The following is a 26,386-nucleotide window of genomic DNA, read 5'->3' as shown; positions in this document are numbered from 1 at the left end:
CGGACACATACAATAAATATGAGATAGTCAATCTCATTTTTCATACAAGACTTATCGCAATTTAACGTCACAAATGGCCAATAAAGTTATAGCTACGATTAAAATGCCATTACAAATGTGGGGTTTACTTTGCGGTGTCAAATACCCATACATTTAAACCGTACTCAGGGATATAATATAAGGCTTTAATTTAATGTATATACAGCACGCGTCACCAAAGCTGAAACAACTGAGACGGGCGGTATGTACTGATGTATCCAAAATAATACGACATGACGCTGGTCTGGAGTTTATGGTCGCGTTCTATTACATGACCCCATCTTTTTTCTTGATATCTGCCAGCGCCATCTAGTATCGCGTAATTGTACCACGATGGAAGATCTTTTTTTTATAAAGAAAAGTGCTTAATTGTAATCACTCCTCATGGTGAATTAATGACGAACCGGAACATGGGATAAATATATCAAACCGGTCGCTCGTATCTACTGAGCGACGCGATGGCTCGCAGCACAGAATTACCTACACTAGATTTATTATTGTACTACCTGCTGTATACTGTATTGCTTTTTAATGGTTAAAATATGATATTGTATATAATTCAACTTATGAGATTTTAGAGGAATGTGCAGCGTCCAAACAAACTCATGTGAGTTTCAGGATGCGAAGAATAATAATTTTAGTAGTTTGTGTAATAAAAATAAATAAAATAAAAATATACATAGTGAGAGCGATATCTACCCGTGAAATGCCTTTTATAGTTTTTGGGTCAGATGGGTGGGATTTTCCATTGCCATTAATCTCAGTCCGATTACCAACTTTGGTGACACGTGATATAACAACGCAGGCATTTCTCATTCCAAAAAGGGTTAAGAGTGAGGTATTTCAGTCGCCTTTCGCCACCGAGGCTCTACCAACTAATCTACGCGTAACGTAACGGACCAATTACGGCACTATCTACTTCATAAGATCCTAAACCGTGGTTATCCTAGTGACGTGATAGGCTGACAGGTGGTGAACGATTTGTTCTTAGTATTTATACAGGTCCAAATTTTACATTGAAACACTATTTTCATACGTACAACGAAATTTATGAAAACCTTGCCCGTAACAAATAATTTTATATTTTCTTAAATAAAAAAATATAAAAAAATTCACACTGCACTGAACTGCAAATTTGCAATGTAATGCGTAAACCTACTTTATTTATTTTTTATTATGTAAACAGTCTTTCAGTAACGTTTTAGTGTTAAGATAGTTTTTAAAATATTAAAAAATTAATAAAGGCATAGCTTCATAAGCCCTTTTTGTTTTCTTTATTAAAAAAAATTGTTTCTGCTATTTTCAAAACACTAAAAAGTAATAAAGAAATTGTTTTCATAATAAGGTTTTAAAAAATTAGACTATAAATATTAATGAAAATACTGCTAGTATGTAGTCTAGTTTTAAAGATTACAAAGAGTTGTCAGGTCTTCTATACGACAGGAAAATGGACCTGTATAGCTTGAACAAACCGTTCGCCGGCTCTCAAACCTTACGTCGTGAACACAACGCGCACGCTCGCGCGATTTATCCCGCACGTCGAGCGACAAATAACGTCGCCGACGCAACACAGGCACCGTTATTTAAATGCAAATAGTTTAGATGTGTGATTACGTATCTAACTAGGGCGTCAACAACGATTTATGCTGATTGGCAACTGTAAAAACTAGTTATTGTACCTTATTTCGTTCGTATACATGAATTATTTTGGTTTTGGCTTAAATAAATTGAATTCTGTCAATTATGATCTGATTTCAGGATTTTAAAAATTCAAAACGACTGTACATACGTTGACTATGAATGGAAGAATTTGTCAGTTTCGAAAATTCTAAGAATACAGCCATGTTTTTACCTATTCTTTCTTTAACTACTTCACATTCAGGGAGACCAGTGCCCATTCACGACCCAATACCGACACGGGTCTCCCCCCACATTGAATAGGCCGACGTCCACCACGCTGGCCCATTGCGGATTGGTAGTGCCCCGTAGTGGGCCGTTAATTAGTTCATGACAATGCTATCGAAAGATTTTTTATTTTTTATTTTTCCCTAGAGCCTGTTCTTTCAAATAGGGGTCCTATAACCGGTAAGAGGGTATTTGCGGATTAAAACGTCCCAAAAAATCTCCCGAAATTATTAGATTATGTTAATTTGATTCTGACATATTTTGTATATTACATATTTGTTTGTTTGTTTATGTGTCTCCACAGTTGCCAATCAGTGACAAGTCGTCACGTGGAATGAAGGGGAGTATTGTCTAGTGCTAGAGTAGCACGTCCATGCGACTGCCGCGGCGTAGCAGACGCGCCCCGCCCTCTCCCGCGGCCCCGCCCCCCACCGCGTGGAACGACACCGTCACCATCTGCTGGCCGAAGTTAGCCTCGAACCTGCAACCCAAAATACAGGTTCTGCTCACAAACATTAATTAAAAAGAGCCAGCAACATTAGTCCATTTTTATAAACAGTTGGAATGAAGAGACAATGTCTCTAAAGCCTATTATTTCTTACTTTTCTATTTACTTTATTTTAAACTAGCTTCTGCCCGCGACTTTGTCTGCGTGGACTTCAGAATTGGGCCTAAAGCTTAGCACGTTAACAATTTTTAATCCTACCACGGGAACTATTTGAGAGATCGTTATAGAAAGTACATGTCCTTTTCCATAACATAGGTGACATGCATATCAAATTTCAAAGCTGTCTACCCGCGGCTTGGCTCTTAAACAATTTTAAATTTTCCCTCGGGAACTGCTTAAGGAATCGGGATAAAAGGTAGCCTATGTTATTTTCCATGTCAAAGGCTACATTACATGCATGCCAAATTTAATCTAAATCCGTTCAGCCGTTTTCGCGTGATTGAGTAATAAAAACATCGACACTTACACATTTTAGTAGGATTGTTATTTTATATTTTTAAAACATTTTACACTAAACAGAAACGAAAAGACATCATGAAACAAGTTTCAAGATATGGAATGTCCGTCTTCGTTTTTGCCACAACCACACTCGTTTATTTCGATTTATTATATTAGACAGACTTACTAAATATAGTAAGTTGATATTAGAAGTAAGTTTATGAGTTGATTTGTGTTCTACAGAAAACCTCTAGTTATCCGAAATTATTAGGTCGGTCGTTATCCTTTCAAATGGTAATACGGTTTAATGATAAATTACCCTCGTATTTTAGGGAGGATATCAGATCTTATATGCGTAGTAGAAGCCAACATCAGAAGTGGGATAATATACATGAACTGATATATGTATGTATTACTCACTCGGTGGAGATATTGACGTGCGGCGGCGCACCCACGGCGTTCTGCACTACGAGGAACAACTTGGTGGCCAGCTCGAGCACGTGGCACGTACGAACGAGCACGTCACCGCGCCGCCGCCATGCACCTTCGCCGCCGAAAAGACACCCTGGCGCGTCTAGTGGCTCACGCGATGAGCACTGGGACAGCTCCTCCGTTGAGCTCTCTACACCGCCACACTGGAGCGATACAGACAATTTAATTACATTTACAATTTGGTATTTAACAATAAACACTCGCAACAAGGGGGCAAAACATTCCTTAGGTTTACGTATATATTTTAAGATCTTATATTTTTATCTTTAGGTTTTGTACGGTATTTATTTTATATCTTTTTTATAATGGCAATGTTGCCTGATGCAAATAAATAAATAAATAAGCAATCGTCGAGCCTTCTGGCTGTAACTAGGACACTTCGGGCCGCGAGTCGACGCGTGATCAACATCAATATTGCTATAATTTTAGAATATCTCTAGCGATTCTCTATCATTTATCATCACTCTACAAAGGACTGCATCCCACACTTAGCTACACAGATAAGCACATTTCTGGCCGAAAAGCTTTAATTGTAACATGTGCTACGGCGTTGTAATTGGAAGTTCTATACCCTATATTAATATATATATATATATATATATATATATATATATATATATATATATATATATATATCTATACCTGATCTTTACTTGTAATAAATCTGTAACGGGTCCAATTCTATACATAATTAAATATAATTAAAAGGACTTCATCAAACTCTTGCTCTAACATTGAAGGAATGGTTTGATAATGATGATCACGATGAAGTAAAGTGCGGTTATTTTATCCGCGGACTAAATGTAAACAATAACATGTCAGGCCGTTCGCTTAGTGAAGGGGTAAACAACATTCTAATTTTCTGCAGATAATAAAACTAATCATAATGTTAGTCTTCTGTAAGAATTTAAATGAAATATGTTGTTTACGTCTAAAAAGCGTCTCCGAAGCGGTGATAGCCACTTTCGGGGGGCCGAGTTCAAATCCCAGCACGCACGCAACGTTTCAAGTTATGTGCGTTTTAAGTAATGAAAATATCACTTGCTTCAACGATGAAGGAAAACGTCGTGAGGAAACCTGCATTCCTGAGAGTTCTCCATAATATTCACAAAGGTGGACTACGGCCTTAACCCCTTCTCATTGTGGGAGGAAACCCGTGCGCTGTAGTGGGACGGTAATGGGATATAATAACGTCTAAAAAACTAAAATAACCTAACCTAATCTAAAATGTTCCCGATCTGTAAATTATTTGTTAAGATTTATAAATTAGGCGTACTTTAGGTATATAAAGCTCTCCTTACCGCTCGCACATGTACGACCAGCAAGTCGTCTGCGTACGGCGACAGCGACAGTCGGTAGACCGTGTGCGCGGGCACGCGACGCTTCAGTCGCAGGGAACGAGCTTCGAGGAGAAGCAAAGCGCTTGTTGACACTACGGCAAGACAACGGGAAACGCGCCCGCTGGATCGGGCCACCTATGATGATAAAAAATATATATATACAGGTTACTCAGAAAGTGGTACTTTTTGTAGCTTTAAACGAAATTTGGCTTTATCGCACTAGTGCTCTTTACTTTTCCTTTTTTCCCAAGCCATAAATTTTTTGATTCGTCACTTAGCATTGAAACTTTGTAATATAATAAAAAGAACCCTATTTAAGAGATTATTATTGCATACTTTACTAGTTAAAGATTTAAGTATTAAATAATAAAAACTGTTTTCGTAAAGAATGATAATTACGAATGATTACTAAGAGCAGAAAATAATTTATATTGTATTTTATTTTACTTTCATATTTTTGAGTAATCTTCCAAAACGCCTGATACTTTACTCTTGGCATGATTTCTGGCTGCGTTCTTGACTTTTCCTTCGTCTCTAATTTCCCCCCTTTCCTTTCTAGGATGGACATACCGCGATCCCCTGCAACCCCAACTTAGCCTCACCTCATCATATTCCTGCTGATTATTTGCGTATTGGGAGTACTCAGTGGCACTTGTCATACGCTTTCGCGTCCTACCTCGTTCTTAACCTCATCCTCATTCAAGAATGCTTCCCCTCTAGACACAATCATAATTTGTCTAAGACGTCGATACCTAATCTATAATAAGGGTACATAGGACTTCTTCTGTACCCTTAATATAAAGAAGATATAAGATAATAGAAAAAGCCTTTATTGCATATACAAATAGAAAGCCAGGTTAACCCAATAAACGATAATACAAAACTTATGCACAAAGCCTTATCGCTTGCAGCGATCTCCTCCAGCCTTTGATTGAAGAAATATATTACATAAAACGGGATAGTGCCAAACCCAATATTGAATTTGAAACATATTACATACATATAGTTAAAACATATATATTTATATATATATAATATCCAATTATATTATTATTTATTAAGTTTATATATTGATATATATATATATATATATCAATATATAAAGTTAAATACATATTACCATTAAAACATACACATAAAATTACATAGATATTTTGCTACATACTAGACAGGAAATAGTCTTTTAACCGCGATTTAAAGATATTTAATGATTTGTAGTGTCTTATTTCGCATAGATTAGTTATCGGCGACGTAAATAATTTACCTTTCCCACAACGTCCGCAAAGACAACGTATCGATCTGCCGCCGCCGCGCCTAGCCCGCGTCGCCACGCCGCCGAAGCACGCAACCGCACGTAGTCGCCGACGAATGGGTGCGCCACACTACGCGCATACGTCACTTTGCGGTCCTTGAAAAATATAAATCAATTAGCACAGTAATCTTTAATTAATGATGTCCTTGAAATCACGACCAATTTACACAACGGATGTAATGTATGTGCCGAGTCTTTGTAGTAGCCGACATTTGCCATTGCGCATGAGCCCGCGACCGATTTCGAAGCGCGGAAGCTATTTGAGCGAATAAACCATAGACTTAACAGTACGTTCTTAGTCTTAGAGCAGTCGTTGACGCCTGCCAACTGTTGGAGCAAACGAACCGCAAACGTGAAGATGCGTTGGGATTTTGAATTAAAAATATACAATAGTCTAATCTTATCAGACCCTTGTTTCCGAGTATGCATAGCCGTGGGTTCGATTCCCAAAACTGAAAAATATTTTGAATGTTTTTCAGTGTCTGAGTGTATATATGTTATAAGTATTTTTGTATTATTATTCATAAAAATATTCATCAGTCCTCTTAGTACCCATAAAACAAAGTGTGTATGGACGGGTTAGTCATCGTAGAAGATGGTAGTAGATTTATGGCTGGTTTTATTCCCATAGTCGCCTCGTACGACACCGCCGGTAGTTTTAAGTTAAGAGGCCGCCCTACACCTCAACCCCCTAGTAATTGAAAATATATTACCGTTCTGATCACAACGCCACCCCATCGATCCCTAAAATGCATTTCAAGTAGGACACACAGAGAGACAACATCTAACGTGATCTGCTACATAGTGAGTCAGTGTTTCGGGAAGCTGACCAAAGTGCCCGACGTCTTGTAACTGCCAACACTCTTTCTGCCTGTATGTGTTCGAAAACCATCCAAATTAACCTCTGACCAAAGCAAAGAAATCGATTTTCTCTGGTCTGGTCTGGTGGGAGGCCTTGGCCGTGGCTAGTTACCACCCTACCGACAAAGACGTGCCGCTAAGCGACACCTCAAAATATTCAAATAACTTCACTGTGGTGTTCCGGTGCGATGTCGCGTAAGAAACGATTACTTATGACTCCCTAACAGGTTAGCCCGCTTCCATCTTAGACTGTATCATCACTAACTACCAGGTGAGACTGCAGTCAAGGGCTAACTTGTAGTGTAAAAAAAAAACCTATGGTAGTTATCAGCCACATTCTATGCGAAGCAACAAAGTAAATATGTAGGGGAACCAAAAAAAGGCCTGATTTTACAAACATCTTACAAATCGAAAAAGGTCGTCGTACCTTGAACAGCACACTCGCGGTGACTTTCTCCCGCATCCGATTCCTCGCGGTCTGGTCGAACGCACGCCGATACACCGCACACCGCCACTTGTGATGCATGCGACGCAACATCGCGTCCGTTCGGGCAAGCAGGCGAGGCCGCGGACACGGCGGCCACGCCCCGCACGCGGGCGAACGGTGCCTGGCGGGCAAGCGTGCCCACAGGCCCAGCAGGTAGGATCGTTTCGCGTAAGTTGTCCACGCACGCCAGATCACGCACGCTGCCTTCCCCCGAATGTTCTTCTCCGACGCTTCTGTGCTGCCACTCGCTTCCGGCTCCACGTGTAGGTTCCGCTGTTATTATATCACTGTTACTAATATTATAAATGCGATAGTTTGTTTGTTTGTCCTTACTTTACGCACTAATTAAGCAACCAATCGAGATTTCTAGGAGGTTTTAAATAAAGATATTTAATAGTAACGTTAAGAGTGTCCTACTATATGGCAAACTAGTCAAAAAGCTGCAGATTTTTGGCATAGAGTTAGTTGAAAAGACGGAGAGTAACACTGTCTTTTTTCTCAGGAAAACAAACGGTTCCTACGAATTTAAAAGAAAAAACTATAATAAAAGCGTTGAAAGAACGATGAGAAGTTGATGAGCCATATATTTTATAATATGTATGGAACACTTACATGTGATATTCTTTTAGCAGTTCTCTTTTCTATCGCCGCGATTTTTTTCTGGGGTGAAAAAAATATTAGATATTATAACTGTTAATATATGTTTTCAATAAAATTTCTTAGGGGCTTAGCATCGCTTTACATAAGTTTCAGAATGACTATGAAAAATAATTCACAATTTTTAAATATTGCTTGGATATACCCAAATAACTGTTTCGTTGATCTAGTGTTTAGCATGTTTGTTTGTTACAAAAATTGTATTACGCATTTTCTGTTAAGCAATTTTCGGTACCAGTCCGCATCTAGAAAATTAGCGGCGCCAAACTCCGTGCCTCGGAGAGCACGTAAAGCTGTCGGTCTCGGTTTTTTCAAACTTGTGTCAATGACCATTAAAGCCCACAAACCCGCATAGGAGCAGCGTGGTGGGTCTATGCTCTGAACCGTCGTGTTATGGGAGGCGAGGCCTGTTCCCAGCAGTGGGACGATAATAGGAGTCCCGTCGTGACCACGATTCATGCAACTGGATCGAAATATCGACAAATTCCAAATATTATCGTGGTATGTACCCGTTGATCTATGCTTAAGAAATGATAATAGGATGATGATGATAATGATAAGCAGATATTCACGAGCCGCCATGTATTTGATTAAAAAGCTCAGATAGAATTTCACCGCATACTAAGTTTTTTTGCCAACTCACATAGTAGGGTAAGGTCGATTGATTTTGTTGTTAATCGTTTTTTTTTGCGTATTATTATATTCTAAGGGAGTATTAGAATTAATGAAGAAAAAAAAGGCAAATGTGGCAAAGGCATACCCGATATCGTCTCCAGGCGGCAACGATCTTTGCGGCCGCCACGTGTCGTTTGCGTGCACGGTACCTCCTCCACGCTCGCTGCGCCCCGCGTACTAACTTCTCAACACGCGCCGCACGTAACGCTTCTAACTCCCACACCTGATATTATTAAAATAATTTCACCAAAAAAAACCCGACAAGTGCGAGCTAGACTTGTGACATGAAGAAGAGTGGTTCCGTACCAGTATGCAATATGCACTACATGGTATAATTTTTTCACACACATCGCCATCTAGCCCCAAAGTAAACGTAGCGAAGCTTAGCGTCATACATATTTTTTTTATAAATAATTTGCATAAATACTTATAACATATAGATAAACTGGGTGTTAACTATACAACACTGAAAAACATTCATGTTCACCACACAATTAATTTTTCACTCACTGACCACTGCGCCATTCGGCCGTCTTAAAGTTATTAATATAAAGCAAAAACAGCAAAAAAAATCATGTTTCTTGTATAAAGACCCCTCCATTAAATTCAATCATAGAATTACACGTTCTGTGAAAATCTTAACTCTCTACCTATAATAGTAGGAAGGTTTTGGTTTACTTTTGGTTAATAATAACCTATTAAATATAATTATTTAAAGTATTTTCAATTTGGCGAAATAGTTATAATTGTAGAAACTCGGCGAAATATAACAGGTGTAAGAAACATTAAAATACAAATTATTTCTAAACAAAAACCCGACTTCGATATTGTAAATCGTTAATTTCAACAATATTTGTTTGCGCAAACAAATTGTTTTTAAGAAGCAAACATTAATAACCAATATTTTGAGTATCGCTAGCTTCGCTTTTGTAACTTACCGTCCTAGGGCTACGTATAAACACTTTAGTGCGTCCATACGCAAACTCCGCACTGGGTATAGGTAGACTGCGGAGCAATGCTCGCGCGGCGCGTACGGGATCGTCCCTCGCTTCTAGTGCGGGGGAGGCGGGCGCTCCAGGGGGCGGGGTGGGGGTGGCACGCGCCCGCAACACTCCGTAGCGGGATAAAACTGCGCGTGCGCACATCGACTCGCACCAACCCGCGCGTCGTAACAACGCCATGTCCATAATCCTACAAGGATATTAATAATTAAATTTTCGTTTTAAGTTGCATAAATTTAATAGATTGGTTCCTCTCATATAAATATTAAACTTAATTAGCTATCATCCGCAAAAAGTGAGAGAATCTGTGTGAATAATTGCTTAGAAAATTAGCGCTTGTTGATTGTAAAGTCATCCGAATGCCCCAGTGTCGGTACCAAACGTGCGTAGAGAGTATATTTTGAAAGATTGGTTTGGTGTGGAGTATAAAGATTGAAGAGATTTTAAACTGCACCATACACATTATTCTGTTTTTCCCGGATCATACATAGCATATCAAACTAAGCTCAATTCCAACCGGGTTTAGTGAACCGGGACCGGGTTTAGTGGCGCATTTTGGGATGGCAATTGTTTAGCAGTAGACAACCGCTGACTGAAATGATGATGAGAGGCCCGTTTGCACAGCACTTATACAAAAAAAAAACTTTGTTTTGTTTTTTACTTATAGCCTTATTCATGAACGTGGCATAACCTCGGAAAAATTACGCTTTTTTTCCCACTTCAGCAGCACCGTGAAATAACACTGAATTTTCGACTAAACTGAAAAAACAATATTCTGACTTTATGAAGCCTTAATTAATATGGCCCTATAAGCGTGCAAACACAATGTTTATGTACGCCTTACCCCTGCGTTCTTATCTGATGCCGCAACAACGTTGAGTCGAATCTGTGCGGCCGCAGTGCGGCGTCCGCGCGCAAACAACGCACAAGCCGCGGCGCGCACGGCAGCCTCCGCACCAACGCACCCACGAGCGCCCTCTGGCGACACGCCAACGCACACGGCCGACGTGGCGAGCCGCTGCTGCTGTCATTATTTTTTTTTATTCTTCTTCTGTATTTTTATTTGAGTGCAAATAAAGAGTATAAATAAATAAAATTAATACGTGTCACAACACTAGCTATTGTCTTAACCTTCATATAATAAATAAAATGTATACGTGATTCAAGCTATCTTTACAAAGTCAGAATTTTTAAATCCCGTTGGAACCCGTTGAAGCCTGTTAAAGCTTACGGGCTAAAAAGTATCCTATGTCCATCTATAGAATGCCAGCTATATATTATGGGCCAAATTTTCTCACGATCGGTAAAAGGGTTTAAACTTACATAGGACGCAAACGAACCAACATATTTTCAGAACTATAAGATTATCCGGTTCGGTAAAGGTTGAACTGAATGATATTCGATATTCGGTAATACGGTGAAGCCACTATTCGGCGCATCTGTATTTACAATATTAGTAAGGATTCTTTATAGCCGCGGGTTATATATATTACACTAGCTCTTGCCCGCGACTTCGTCTGCGTTTGATTTTGTTTTTAAAGTATTCAGTATCGCTAAGCCCTTAATGACTATAGTAGTAAGTATATATATATAACACGTGACTGTCAATTAATTATAGACAAATAATTTGCAATAAAATAAAATTGCGACTATAATTAAAGATCTAAGCTAACCTATCTCTTAAGTTGGACCAGACTGCTCACGGTGTGCCAATTTAATTTAAAATCGGTTAAGTAGTTTAAGAGTTCATCGCGGACAAACATCGTGACAGGAGATTTATATATATTAAGATAGGACGCAAACGAACAAACACATTTTCATAATTATAAGATTATCCGGTTCGGTAAAGGTTGAACTGAATGATGTTCGATATTCGATAATTCGGTGAATGGCGGCGCATATCTATTTACAATATTAGTAAGGATTCTTTAAAGCCACGGGTTATATATATTACATAGGACGCAAACGAACAAAAACATTTTCATAATTATACCATTATCCGGTTCGGTAAAGGTTGAACTGAATGATTTTCGATATTCGGTAATTCGGGGAATGGCGGCGCATATCTATTTACAATATTAGTAAGGATTCTTTAAAGCTACGGGTTATATATATTACATAGGACGCAAACGAACAAACACATTTTCATAATTATAACATTATCCGGTTCGGTAAAGGTTGAACTGAATGATTTTCGATATTCGGTAATTCGGTGAATGGCGGCGCATATCTATATACAATATGAGTAAGGATCCTTTAATGGCGCGGGTTATAAATGTGACATGAAACAGCCATATACCCAAATTTTTTATTATTTCAAATTTAATGACTCGTTAAAAAAAGTGTTACCTGCCAATGAAGGCCCCAGCACCGGGCGCAAACAGTGCAGCAAGCAACGGCTCCCGGGCTTCCGCCAACACGGCAGCGCAGCGACGACACACCGCGTCACGGTTCTTGGCGACAATGCCGCGAGCGCTGTACACAACTGGCCCGCCGAAGTGTACTACCCTGCCGACACATAGCTGATCATCATCATCGTTATCAACCCATTACCGACCCACTACCGGGCACTGGCATATGAGTAATGACAGTAGCCTGCATCTGTACCCTGTGTACAGTGGCGTGCACACGGTTTTTGACCAGGGTATGCATAAAGCAGGTACATGGCATAAAATGTGAAAATTCCCCTCTAATAAGAGTTATATATAGAATAATTTGGGTATACAGTGCTTTTGTGCATGTATGTAGTGCACGCCACTGCCTGTGTATCCGCGGGTTATGCACTAAGCTGGCAGAAAAGAAATATAGAATAGAAAAAAAAAATCAGTAATAACTAGAGATAACTTAAAGGTAGGCATTGTACGAGTGAGATAGACCGATATTACGAAACTATTAAATAAAACCTACCCATAAGTTTTTATTGGTCGTAATGAAGATGAAGTTTGGAACCCTTTAAGTTGAAGAATTTAGTTATCGCCATCAACTCACTGCTGTCATATTTAACATGTAAAAGTGCGATCTATGTGCCTATTTGAATAAAGAAATATTTGACTTTGAGATTGTCTGACTCTCTGACTCCACTGAGTAATATACTTAGAAGTAAAGCTTTTTATGACAGAGCAAGAACTGCGATCTTATTTATTATGCCTTATTAGCTAAACAGCGTTATTAGTTACTGTAGGCCGGTCCGGTCGTGGTGAAGGGCGTGGTTACCAGTGTAAATACCACACGAGTCTTAAAAACTATCGGGGAATTGAACTGGGTCTCCACGAAAAAGAGGCCGAACTTTTTCCATCTTTTTTTCTTAAGACATAGTTAATACTAAAGCATATCACGTAGATAAAGCTAATTTCCATCACACGGATAAAAGACACCGGCATCTCACATCCTAAATAAACGAAACTAGCATAAAAGACTCTTTCCAGTTACTTGCAATAAATACAGAACACTATGTTACTTGCAATAAATGACACCTGCAACTCACATACGAGACGTACAAATCTTGCATAAAAGGCATTTCCAAATTACTTGCAACTCATACAGAACGCGCAAAAAACACACTTGCAATGCATACAGAACGCGCATAAACGACACTTCCAACTCACTTACGAGACATACCAAACTTAAATAAAAGGCATTTTCTAATTACTTGCAATACATACAGAACGCACATAAACGACACGTGTTGCACCACGCTTTCAACTCGCACACGAAACACTTGCAAAAAACTTGCATAACACACTTGCATAACACCTGCAAAGGCAATTCACTCTCACTCAAATCATGTTAATTGGGCAGCATTAAATTTCAAAATTTAAAAAAAAAACATCCATAACCCAAAGAGCTTTAGAGTGCTTAAGGAAAATACTGAATATACTAAAATTTTTTCAAAAAACTTTTACAAAAAGCTTTATTACGACTCAAGGCCTCTAAAAGAATGCATATCTGACAAATAAAGGCAAAAAGACATTTAAACATTAATTTACTCACTGAAAACGATCAGGAGGTAACACCAGCAGTCGCGGATGACGTCGTCGTTGTAGCCTTTGTAGAAACAATGCATCGCTGACGCCGCGAGACGAACATTCACGTAACATCCCCAACAAGCTTTCTGGTCCCTAAGGAAAATTAAAAATTCCAGTTTATATAAATGTATGGCGAGAAAACAAACAAGTGGGTAACCTGTACGCTCAGTAGAATATTTAATTATCAAAAAACTGCAACGACAAAGCAAAATGGACCCCATTTTTTTTCATTTTAGAGTAGAATTCTGTAACCCTGTTTTATAATGCCAAGAGAACATACGCAAATAATTTAATATCCTCGCAAACGTCTTACCACGCGACAGGAAAACGTAAACCAATTAGGTGATTCCAATAAGTTTTGTTATGTCGACAATAGAATTCACATATTTCATTTACGACCGTCTCCGATTGAGAAAATTCTAAGGTCTAGTGCAAGGTCCACCTAGGGCTGTAGAGCTTCTATGAAGAAGAAAATGTTGACACTAAAACTCACATTAACGTATGCGCAAACGTGGTGACCAAACAGCAGCGGCGCGTAAGGTTTCAAGTCATCCTTAGGCTTAACACCATGGTCGACTTACCGCATCGAGCAAGTCAGCATACAGCTCGTGGTCAGCGTACGGTAGCGGGGCCCACGACAGCGCCTCGCGTGCGTACTCCTCTTGCTCCCTGCGCATGGTGGCCGCGGTCACCGCCGCCTGTACCCTCTCCGCCGCGTAGTTGATCAACAACCTCTCAAGACCGTTGTGTGCTAAGGACTCCAGCCCGTATACGTCCAAAATGCCGAGCGATCGCCGAGCGCCCACCACAGCTGGCTAGAAACATAAAAACAATGGTGTCTGGTAATTATCTCTCCTTGTGTCTTATTGTGGATAAAGAGCAGACAACGTTTCGCTATTGGGACCACACGCTAGGGCTCACTCCAGGTAAGGTAAATCATAGTGTGTCAAGCTTGTTTTGGTCTTTTCGCCATCCCTCTTAAGTTCCAGTCTAGAGGTTGTCTGGCCATATCTCTCTTTTGTCATAAGTGGAGACCTCAGTGCTGGAAGAGCAGGGCTATACATACGTATACCCCTCCCCAATTCGTCATAATGCGATGTTGCATTTTTCTAGGTAGATGCCGGCCAAACTACATTGAAGCGAAGTCTAAGCTATATGTTCCTAAACTTTTTTATCTCATAGACCATACCACAATTTCATGAGCTTCTCGTGCAAGCTTAATTTTGTTTTCCATAGCTCCTAAAATAAGATCCACCATCTTTATCCCCATTCACATATTATCGACCCAACTTTATAGCTGACATAGCTGACCCCTTGCTGGTCGTTCACCTATGGAGGTCAGGATATAATGGATCACTTCAGGTATGATCAGTCAAAGCTCTAAACCTCTCCCTATGAGAGACCTGTGTACGGACACTATCACGTGTATAAAAAGTAGGTACCTTAAGAGCATCGTTGACTGCGTTAACGAGCCACGTGAACAGTCTCGAATAGAGCGCGCAGATCAGTCTATCACGCAAGGCGCGAGCCCACTCCGCGCCCGCACCCGCCCCGTTACTCTCCGAGCCCGCCTCCGAACTGCATTCCTCTTCCACCGAGCACGACTCCTCTATTTCACCGACAACATCGAAAAATTACACCTTATATAAGCTCTCGAGCATGCCTGTTGTGAATTCTTAAGTAATTTGGTCACAACGCATATAAGAAACATAACAACGAACTGTTATTACACTCGCAATTGTAATGTCGTTTCCGAGTTTCGAAACGCTGATAAACTGAAAGCTGTTGACGTTTTAAAGCTTGAATTTGTTGCCAATGCTTTAACTAGCTAGCTTTTCTCATAACGAGTGTAAAACTAAAATCTTGTGTACAAAGTAAGCTGCTCTAAAACGAGCCAGTTTAGATACATTTTGCTATGAAAGTATAATGTTACGATACGCTTGCAAATCTTATAACCAGCAACTCATAACCACCAGTAGCTAGCAAAGCTAATCTAAATCTGCTGCTGCTGCATTTTTAATATAAACAATTAAACATCGTGAGGAAACCGGCATGCCTGAAAATTCTCCATAGTGTTCTCCGCCTGTGATGTCTACCAATCACCATAAGCCACCGAAGTGGACTCAAAACCTTTCTCATTCTGGGAAGAGACCCCATGGGTTTATAATGATGATGAAAGATGAAAAAGTTGTGCGCTGATTCTTAGCAGCAGTGTGTTACCGGGTGCCACGTCGTCGTGTGGCGGCGCCGCGCCCAACGCTAGCACCAGCGCATCCGCCTCCACACCGACCAGCGCGCACGCCTCGCGGAGCTCTGTCGAGTACGATACATGTTCGGTACAAGTGTACTAAGCCATAGGCATGATGACAGTGCCAAAAAATCGCTAAAATATTGTATTTATCTAATAATATAAAAAAAAAAAAATATATATATATATATATATATATATATATAAAATAATTTTCTATTTATATTCGAAGTGAGATTAGTATTTATTATAATATTATATTATAGAAAAAAAAAATTAGTATGATAAACAAAATTTTATGAGTTAACTCTACTGCCTGACAGAGCAACAAATGGGTTTGGCGTGGAACACTCTTCCAAAGTCTTCCTCGACCTGCAAAACCAGCGTTAGGCACACTCTGCTTTGCTTTCTCTATGAGTATACAAATATATATACTCTCAATGAGTATACAAACCGGTCAACTTTTATTTAATGTAATAAAAGTTGACCGGTTTGTATTAATTATTTTAAATATGGATTACTAGCTTTTGCCCGCGGCTTCGCTCACTTTAAGTAAAATTTTTGGTTTGGTAAATTTTAACTACAAAGGTTTAAAAAAATATGTCTTGCTGCTAGAAAAATATGAACTTAAATTACTTAAAAAATCAGAAATTCCCCCTTCTAAACTCCAAAGGTATCAACCTTTGGAGTTTAGAACCTATGAAAGAATAATTGATTACAGTGACAGAAAAATCTTCACGTATATCTTTAAAAAAAAAAACTACCGTCTTACCGTACTCGTGCTGTAATCTGGTTCCAATGGACCCATCTATGTTGTGCTGCGGCTCGAACTGTACGTTGCCTAACTTCAAAAGAAACGCCAACACTCGCAACACTGCACCACACTGCGCCGCACTAAACCCCAACGCTCCCATCGCCGCCTGGAACGAATATATCATGTAGCTCCGCATATCCTATCGAGCAAGTGTCTATCAAACAACCCGCGATAAGTCAGTATTGTAATAAATAACGTTAAAAGATGAGGTCTGCAGCAATTAGCACTCATCTCAATTAACGTTTGAGGTATGGCAAAAATGGGATGTTCCTCTCAAACGTTTTGAGAGAGTGTTTGTTGAAGGAACTGAAGGAGTGCGTTTAAATTTAAAACAGTTGATTTGTTAATGGTTACAATTAAATTTTGGTGTAATAGCGGATGCGGTTAACAGCGAATTAAGCTTAGATTTCATAGATTTGTCTAGAGGTTGGTCTAGTGGTTAACATGTTCAACTAAGAATCTTGTGTGGCTAGGAATTTTAAGATTTATGTTCTTTTGTGTGGCGTTTTGAATGCGATGTGTGTCGCAGTGTACAAAAACGCATTACTGCTAGGTCGATGGCGTATTCTTTACCTGGCGTATACCTACGCAAACCGCCACATTGCATCGCCACTTAAGGTTGGATATATTCTTCTTCTTACTCTTATCTAAATTTCTGTAGGGTCAGCACTACACTTGTATTTCAAACTTAAATTGCGGAACTATTAAACCAAATTGTATTCATTCATTCATTCATTCTTACAATATTGTCAATTTGAATGGGTCTAAAATAGTGTTTCATTTTTGTTTTAATAAACTACAAGTTAAACTGCAAGGCGTATATCACCTGATTCTGCTATAATTGAACCGTGATCACTATTAAGGGATATGGTTGTATTAGACCATACACCACCACTCGATTTGTACACAGCATTATACCTAAAGTAAAAAATATTCATTGATTTCAAACAGGCAAACTTTTCTTTTCAGTTTATCTGTTTGTAATGAATCTACGGTCTACCACCAGTTTGGTAGGTAGACCAGCGGTACCGGAACGCTTAATAGCTTGGCGGCACGTCCTTTTCGAAACTAGCTATAGTAAAAGCCGAACAGACAATCCGAACCAAAAACATATTTTACTACCTTAGTGAATGCGAAGTGGTCTTTGTCAGCTTGCGGCGCGCGGGGCCCGGGCGGGGGCTGGGGCGGGGCGCGGCGCGGGGAGGCGCTCCCCCCGGCCACCACCGAGCTGCCCGCACACGCCGCGCACCCCGCGCACCCCGCGCCGCCCGCACCCGCACCCGCACCCGCACCCGCGCACCCGCCCTCCGCGCACGTGGCCCCACCGCGCAACACCCGGTACTGCTCCCATGAACGCTGCAGCTTTAACCGCTCTACGGACAGAAGGTTATACGCATGAGATTAAAGGCTGACCACGTGGTGACGGCAGATCAAAACATGATTGGTATGGTATACCTCCTTTTACCGCGGGCGTCGTACGGACCAACTAAGGGAATTTAACAGAGAACGTCCTATGTGCTAAAAGTACCATCTACTGCGGACATACACCCGTCTGCCCGACATAAGGATTATCCCCCCGATGTCGTCGAGCTCTGGGGCTCTTCTCATGGCGAGCTTTTGCGCTCGCCCCACTTCCCCGGTGACGCTGTAGCAACCCCTCAGGTGGTTATCGGCAAGTGTCCATCCGAAAATCAAATCATAAGGATTAGTGGCAAATACTCCCGTTGGGAGAGGCCTTTAATCCAGCAGTGGATTGTCATAGGCTATTGATTATTACTAATCATTCAGATATGAACTCAGTTGAGTATGGAGATCAACAAGTAACACCCAACCTTGTGATACTTCAAAGGATTCAAAAAGTCTTCTTAAGAACAATCTTCTAGTGCACCTTGGTTCACATGAAGAAATATAAAAATATTCAAAACAATGTGTTGATGTTTTCCAATATTTGTGACTTTCCTATGAAAAAATCAATGAGGAAACTCAAACACATTATCATCATCATCATCTCAACCAATCGACGTCCACTGCTGGACATAGGTCTTTTGTAGGGAGTTCCACAATACACGGTCCTGGGCCGCTTGCCTCCAGCGGCTCTCAGCTACTCGCCTGATGTCATCTGTCCACCTCGTTGGGGGCCGACCTACGCTGCGTTTACCGGTGCGGGGTCGCTATTCCAGCACCTTAAGACCCAACGTCCATCGGTTCTCCGAGCTATGTGCCCCGCCCATTGCCACTTCAGCTTCGCGACTCGCTGAGTTATGTCGGTAACTCTCTAGTTCTTCTACGGATCTCCTCATTTCTGATTTGATCACGTAGAGATACTCTTAACATAGCACTCTCCATCGCCCGCTGAGTGACTCTGAGCCTTCTTATGAGGCCCATAGTTAGCGACCATGTCAGTGTCAGTAAACACATACTCCAAGAAAAACAACATCAATAATCTGATTCTTGATGTTCAAGCAGATGGCAGATAGCAACACAGGAAAAAAAAAAGCTTTATTACTTCAGAATTATATATCCGTTAGTTGTTCACTTTATTATATTATAGTATGGATTGAATATGAGTACGGAATGATACTCACTTAGTAAATGTGCGTCCGCGCCAGCCAGCAGTTGATACAGAACGTGGAAGTTTCTCTCGCCCTCCGCCACGCAACAAACGCGCTCCTAAAATACCATCATTTTGTGAGAAGACATGTCTCGGCGTACAGTACATACGCCGAGACATGTCTTCTCGGCCTCTACTACACATACATGCTCTATACGCAATATGACTGGAGCCATAATAGCATCAAGAATTAAAAATGAAAATTTATTGTTATCATTACTTTCACTCATATAAAAGTAATGTTTTTTTCAATGAGTTTTTTTTACTAAAGTAAAACAAAAGTGAGCCTTGATGCCTGAAATAAATATATATTATTATTTATTATTATTACAGGCTACTACAGGGCACGGGTCTTCGAATGAGAAGTATTTAATCTGTTGTCCATCTCGCTGGCCAAGCGGATTAGTGGACTTCACACATCCTTCCACTTCTAATTACAACAAGTGTGATGCGAAAAGGAACTTCTTTCGGAAGGTCCGGAATGATATAATTCGTGTGCTCAGGGCAAATGGAATATCTTTCGGTTAAAAAGAAAATAGAAGCTTACCCCTTTGAATGAAAACGGGGTTTAAAATCAGAGAGGGGGTCGGACGGAAACATATGCTAAAACCAAAAGAAGGCAAACTTGTTCCTTTGGTTTTGGCATGTTTTTTGTCCTCTCATATCAACCCTCCTTTAGAACTCCACTTAACACCCCAAAATACAAACCATATAATACAAACGTATTTACCTTCTCCAGTAGGTCTGCATGCAAGAAAATCGAAATCATATATTATTCCGAATTGTATCGAATTACCAAATTTGTATAAAAAGAATCTACAAAAATTTCATATTTGTATGTTTATTCTACAGGACTTCACAGCGTACCTTTAATAACTATTACATTTTCTTATATCTTCCATGGCTGGAGGCTTCATGAATGTACGATTAAGTGTTTCGGTACGCTGTCGTAAAAGCTGATTACGAGTATGAATTTAATAAAACTTAATGGTGCCAGGAGCGCTTAATCAACGAAGTATTTCCTAAAGTTTAATGGGTTAGAAGCCATTCAATGTGGAGTTTAGGCTAAATTCGGCTGGCGCTGTGACAGTGTAGGTAAATAATATTTGCGCTATAGAATAGGATAAAGATTGCTATAACGCTGCATTAAATTCAAATCCAAAATTCACTTATTTCAAGTATATTATTGGATTGGAATGATTATCGGATTAAAACATGATTAAGTTTTTCTTTTAATATACTTTTTATTTATCCTTTGATTTAAATTTTTAATAGATTATTATTATTATATATATATTAATAGATTATTCCCTATTACATTAAAAACAGAACTTGAATGTACTTACAATGAGTTATATGACCACCGACGGGCTCTCCTTTGAAATCAAACTCGATGTCTAGTAGTTTACCCTGAAAGAAGGACATTTTTGTTTATTATAAACTAATTGTTATAAAAAAAAACAATACAATTCTCGTAAATATAACTAGTTCGAAAAGATAAAAAAATAGTTCTATCCTTTTCTACAAATACTAAGGGTTAGCAATAGTTTGAAAACAGTCAACTTAGTTTCGTTTAGAAATTTGTGGACAGCAGAATTGGCATAACTGTCAGGTTGCATGCACTCATGCAAATCCCGTGTTTGTTGAAATAGGATCACTGCATATATGCTTTAAAAAATCTTGAACAAGTTAACTTACACTCTAAGCAGGTTAATAGATTTTGAGTTTTTATTATTTTTTTTTAATTAAATTTTCTAAAAGATATGGATTGTCTAGCAACTAATAATATTTTCATTTGATACCCTTTAGCATTTATGTTTCATTAATTCTTATGTCATTTATCGTTATTCTACTAAAAACGATTCTTCTGAAACAGTTAACAAATGAAATTTGCGTGTTTATTTTTCAACTTATTAAGAACATACAGAATCCAAATTCAGGCATTATTGCATGCGGTTAATTGTGTCTTAAAACAGAGAACACGCCCCGTGCACGTCTCACTTCACTCCAGCGGAATGTTGCTAGCTCAAAAAATTCCCATTTTTCCCTTTTGAGTGGTTTTTGGTGCTTCAATATTAGGTGTGTATACGCTTTTTATATGTCCTTAATTTAGTGTTATTTATTAATTCAATATTAGCTAGTGCCAACAACTAGATAATTGTTATTTTCGTTTTAGAAATCCTATAATTTTCGCTAGGATAAAAAGTATCCTATGCCCACTTCCAGGATGCAAGCTATCTCTTAAAACTTAAAGCCAGCAGCAGGGCCATAGTAACAATCACTACAGGACTTTTAAATTTATGGAACCAGCGAACTTAGTCTCCCGGACTTAAGTAAATCGCGAGCACAGATTTTTCTTTTTTATGTTTTAGCGCTTGACTGCAATCACACCTGATGGTAAGCGATGATGCGGCCTAAGGTGGAGCGCGCTTGCCTAGAAGATGCCTATTGACTCTTGATTTGAAGGTACTCATGTTATAGGCACTGGGGAAAATGGAAGCTGGAAGGGCATTCCAGATCCTATCGGTGCGGATCAGAAACGAAGATGCGAAGCTCTTCGTACGCGTCCGCGGTATATCGACCACATAGGGATGCAGATCCTTACGGTGCCTCGCGGTTCGATGGTAAAAAGGCGAAGTCGGAGACGTTTTTAGGATCCTATATTATAATGTCTAAGGTGAAATTTATGTGCGGTACATGCTCGAATATCTCAGAACTTCAAACCCGCACAGTAAGATTGTACGATTCCTGCGGTATAACTAGAATCTCTTCAATACATTTCTATTAATACATTAGGATACTTACGAATCTACTCGCGTTATGGTTTCGTGCGGTTGCGGCGTTGCCGAAGGCCTCTAGTAGGGTCCCCGCGGCGGCCAGGGCTCCGCCACCGCCCCCGCCTGCTACTACCGCGCACTGTAGACAAACGCGTGCTGCCTCCGTCTTACCAGCACCACTCTCTCCTTCAAAAGACAAGTTATGGTTTTAAATTTTTTTTAATTTACATTTTTATTTTTTTATAAAGTCGAAAGTCAAATATTTCTTTATTCAAATAGGCACATAGATGGCACTTTTGATGCGTTGATTATATACAAAATGTGTACATAGCAGTGAGTAGTGATGGCGATAACTACAATCGTAAACTTAAAACTAAAGCTACGAGGGTTCCAAACGCGCCCTGGTCTAAGAAGCCCAAAAACAACCTTACACTAGATACGCTTACGCTTGACAACTATCATGCCTAATGGAAACCAACGATGCGGTCTAAGTTGGAGCGCGCTTGCGTAGAAAATGCTTATTCACTCTTGCCTTGAAGGCACTCAAGTTGTATGTAACAGAAAACACCGATGCCGGATGAGCGTTCCAAACCTTATTTTAGTTGTATCATAAGAGTATAATGCAGTTAAATTAGGCCTAATATAATAAGAACTTCTGAAACGTCAAGTCTGTCTGTCTACACCGGTTCGGAAAGCAGATTCTGCCGACATGAAGCCGGCAAGAAACTCAGCAGTTGGTTAGAACACATATACCATACCTGTTATCACGATACATTGGTTTTCATTTCTGTCCCGGACCCAGCGGTAGGCGGTGGCGGTTATGGCGTAACTGTAAACGAAGAATTAACCATTGACCTAACGCTTATTTGCTTTATTGCTGCGTGAAAGAATGACAGAAAAAAAATCCTTCTTTAACCCAGCGCAACGAAAAATTTAAATAGAAATGAAATGGTCCATGAACTATATTTATTGACTTCTTCTTCCTGATAGATATCGTTCATCCACAGGCTGCTATTTATTAGTCGCTTTCTTTTCTGAGGGACAATTTTCAAGTTTTGGAGTTAAAAGTTATATGCGTTTTACGTCCGTTGTCTATATTCAATCTATCTGTAATCTTTTTAGATAGGAAACCATAAGGCTCGCTAAGTACAACTGCAACACGTGAACAAAGCTGTATAATACAGTATGTAAATTACTCTAGGATCAAAGGGATTATACACCGTTTATGTGACGCAACTTTTTTGTACTGTATTCAAATTTATGCAAGGAATTCAGAACGCTTTCCCCTTTATGATCTCGAATCGAGTACTCAAGTGAATCTTTACTAAACTTGCAGATAAGTTAAAAATGTAAGGTCGAGAATTATTGTTTCAACTGGGTTTTTCAAGCACACATTGCGGATAGTTTTAGACGTTGCTTAAGTTATAAATCTATAGATTATGAGTAGATTGAATATAGAAAATGGACTTTAAGCAATTTAATAATATCTTGCTTTAACGGTGGAGGAAATCATCGTGGGAAAACGTGCCTCCATAATGTCCTCAACGTTGTGTGAAGTCTGCCATTGGTCTAAACCGTCTCATTCTGAAACGAGAATTCAGCCTGTAGTCGGACGGTAATGAGTTGACAATTAATGATGATGAGAACATAGCTCGCTTGATTTTGAGATACTTAAGCGACCGAATAAGCGGCCCAGGACCCTGGATTTTGGAGCTCCCAACAAAAGACTTATGTCCGCCATTGGACGTCAATCGGTTGAAGTGGTGAAGATGAAGTGACCAAGCTTTTTCTATCGTCGCACCAATCACAGATGCACGCTAACATGGAAGTGACGTAAGTTTACGTGAAAACTAATTTACCATGTCTATACTTATCCGAAAAAAATGAGCTAAGTACGTACAGATGTGGCGGCAGTAGGTAGGGCGGGCGCGCGAGGTATGTGCGCACCAGCTCCGCAGAGTACAACGGCAGTGCGCGGCACGGGTTCACCGACACCAGCGCATTGCCCACGTACGTCTGAATAATAATATAAAAAGAAGTTGAAACCCAAAATATTGCAATTGAATACACAAGGTTAGTTGGGAAGCGGATACTCATACATACCCATCGCCCATTGATCTTTGACCTCCAATCTATACCTTATCTTTAGTTCTAGAATTAGTTTTGAGTGTAAAGTGAGCCAACAGGGCAACTAATAGGTGCGGCGGCAAGTGCGGTGTTCTTCCTCTGCCCGCATCACCTGTGTAAGAGGGCTCGAGTTTGCTTGCGCGCCGCTACTTTCAATGAGTACATAAACCTGTCTTACTTTAATTTTCTAAATAAACATTAAAAAGAATACTCACATAGATGATGTCCCGTTTGTAGCGCACGTGCAAGTTGTGCAGGAAGGAGTCCTCGGTGAGGGGCGCCAGCAGCACGGCGTCGGCGAGGCCGGCGGGCGCGGGCTCGGGCTCCGCCATGGCCCCGCGCCGCTCCTCACCGGCCGCGCCCGCAGCGCCGACCTACTGCCATGCCAAGTGCTTAATGCACTGCAAACAATTTACAATTTTTAACTTATACAACTCCAGTAGAGAAGAAAAAGAAATTTTATACAATATAGCAATATACAACATAGCAAAGAAGGTTGGTTAAATGCTTGTCAGATGAAAGAGTGCCAATTGCATTGACTAGCTTGCAGGAAGCTATACCCCAAAGATTGGTTATGCTATATTAATGTAATTTAGAAAGTGTTTTCAAATGATTTTTTTTATTATTACTATATAACTCTCATTGACATTGCTATAAAGTTAAAATCTAATGCCACATCTGTGAATCTAAGACATATCAGTTTTTCACGTACCTACAGCCGGGCAAAATCAACAGAGGTTGCTTAGTATGATGTTCAAAATGTTTCAAAGGCATGTTCTAAGCTTTAGTGGTAAAAAATATGTCATTCGTATTTCTGTAATTATTTTCATACAACAATTGAAACCATTAATAAAAGAATTAAGAATTTAAATTCATATAAGAAGATTGAAGTATTTTTTATATTTTGATGTTTTTGGTCAACAAATTTACAAAGTTTATTTATTTGTTGAGATTTTAATAATAAAACATTTGTTTAAAATCTAAGTTAAAAAATAAAATAACAGCAGAATTATCATTTATGCTTTAAATTCATTGTCTAGATAACTGGCAAAACTGATAAAGATGGGCTAGCATCTTATCAGTTGTATCTTACAAAAAAAAATCTTTTCCTTTAATATTGTATTACTTACTGCCTAAGACTAAGTAAGTTATGAGCTTGAAATTAAAGCTTCAAGCTACCTTAATGCTAAAAGAATAAAAACAATATTAGTGCAATATTTATTAAAAATTAACCAAGCTCTCTCTATAATAAAATTCAAAGAGTTTAAAATGTTAATTTTTTTTCATGCATTTATCTTTAACATTAAATATGTCAAGTTTCAATGCACAAATCTCAAGATTTACCAAATTAGCAATAAATTATTATTTTTTAATTCAGAATAGTTAAAAATATATGTAGCCTGTGTTTTTATTCCTTAATGGACCATTTTAGTAGGTCACAGCTAGTAAACAAAAAATTTAACAGTTTTGGCCTTCACTTGTTTGTGTTAAGTCCTAAATATAAACATGTTGATTTTATGACATCATTTACTGAAGTTGAATGAATGAAAAATATATAAAATATTTTCGCACTTTAATAATAAAAAGGTAACGCAGAAACAAAATAAAAACTATCAAGTGTTTTGAGGGCTGATTTCTTGTTAGAAGTATGGCATTATTATGTTTGTTTTGTAATAAAAACGTGTCTATAGTTAGCAATAAGGTATAGAAAACTATTTCTATGAGTGAATATTAATTTATGAAATTCATAGGTTATAAAGTTGAATTTTGTATGAACATAAAATACGGTTTTTAAAAACCCATCATTTTTCTAAGCAAATAAACGTTATGATTACACTTAAAAGTAAACTGTATACACAAAAATTATGTAAAAACTATTACAAAACACCATACAAAATAGATTTTAATTAGCTAAATAATAGTTATCATTCTTACACTTTACGATGCTTATTACTCTTGTTTCGAATTTATCAATCGAAAGTGTCATCGGAATACTCACGTTTGCATAAATTTTAGGATTTAAACTCTATTTTCTTAGCATTTCTTTGATAATTTTCAACAATGTGCAA

The 26,386-nt window shown here is 39.0% G+C and overlaps 1 protein-coding gene across 1 annotated transcript; it reads right to left on the bottom strand.

The window, feature by feature from the left end:
• Positions 1 to 1,411: 1,411 nt before the first annotated feature.
• LOC120627161 (unconventional myosin-Ia-like) lies at positions 1,412 to 26,386 on the bottom strand. The gene is made up of 25 exons (XM_039895036.1): positions 26,317 to 26,386; positions 24,533 to 24,718; positions 24,091 to 24,206; positions 22,949 to 23,019; positions 22,219 to 22,376; positions 20,760 to 20,823; positions 20,144 to 20,157; positions 19,388 to 19,472; positions 18,103 to 18,175; positions 17,925 to 18,009; positions 16,761 to 16,908; positions 15,961 to 16,053; positions 15,183 to 15,349; positions 14,322 to 14,555; positions 13,706 to 13,833; positions 12,065 to 12,223; positions 10,560 to 10,739; positions 9,653 to 9,905; positions 8,800 to 8,937; positions 7,995 to 8,042; positions 7,323 to 7,655; positions 5,987 to 6,130; positions 4,684 to 4,857; positions 3,311 to 3,525; positions 1,412 to 2,425 (listed from the first exon to the last, which is right to left on the bottom strand). The coding sequence occupies exons 2-25, from the start codon at positions 24,647 to 24,649 to the stop codon at positions 2,302 to 2,304; spliced, it is 3,321 nt and encodes a 1,106-aa protein (XP_039750970.1). The 5' UTR covers positions 24,650 to 24,718; positions 26,317 to 26,386; the 3' UTR covers positions 1,412 to 2,301.

Source organism: Pararge aegeria, chromosome 10 (genome assembly GCF_905163445.1).
Source record: "Pararge aegeria chromosome 10, ilParAegt1.1, whole genome shotgun sequence".
Lineage (NCBI taxonomy): Eukaryota > Metazoa > Arthropoda > Insecta > Lepidoptera > Nymphalidae > Pararge > Pararge aegeria.
This window is presented reverse-complemented; position numbering and strand designations above follow the sequence as displayed.

Coding starts and splice junctions, on each gene's coding strand:
- LOC120627161 (XM_039895036.1), bottom strand. CDS start 24,649: ATGGCGGAGCCCGAGCCCGCGCCCGCCGGCCTCGCCGACGCCGTGCTG. Junction 24,207..24,532: donor ACAAACGGGACATCATCTAT/GTGAGTATTCTT, acceptor ATTATTATTCAG/ACGTACGTGGGCAATGCGCT. Junction 9,906..10,559: donor CATCAGATAAGAACGCAGGG/GTAAGGCGTACA, acceptor ATATCCTTGTAG/GATTATGGACATGGCGTTGT.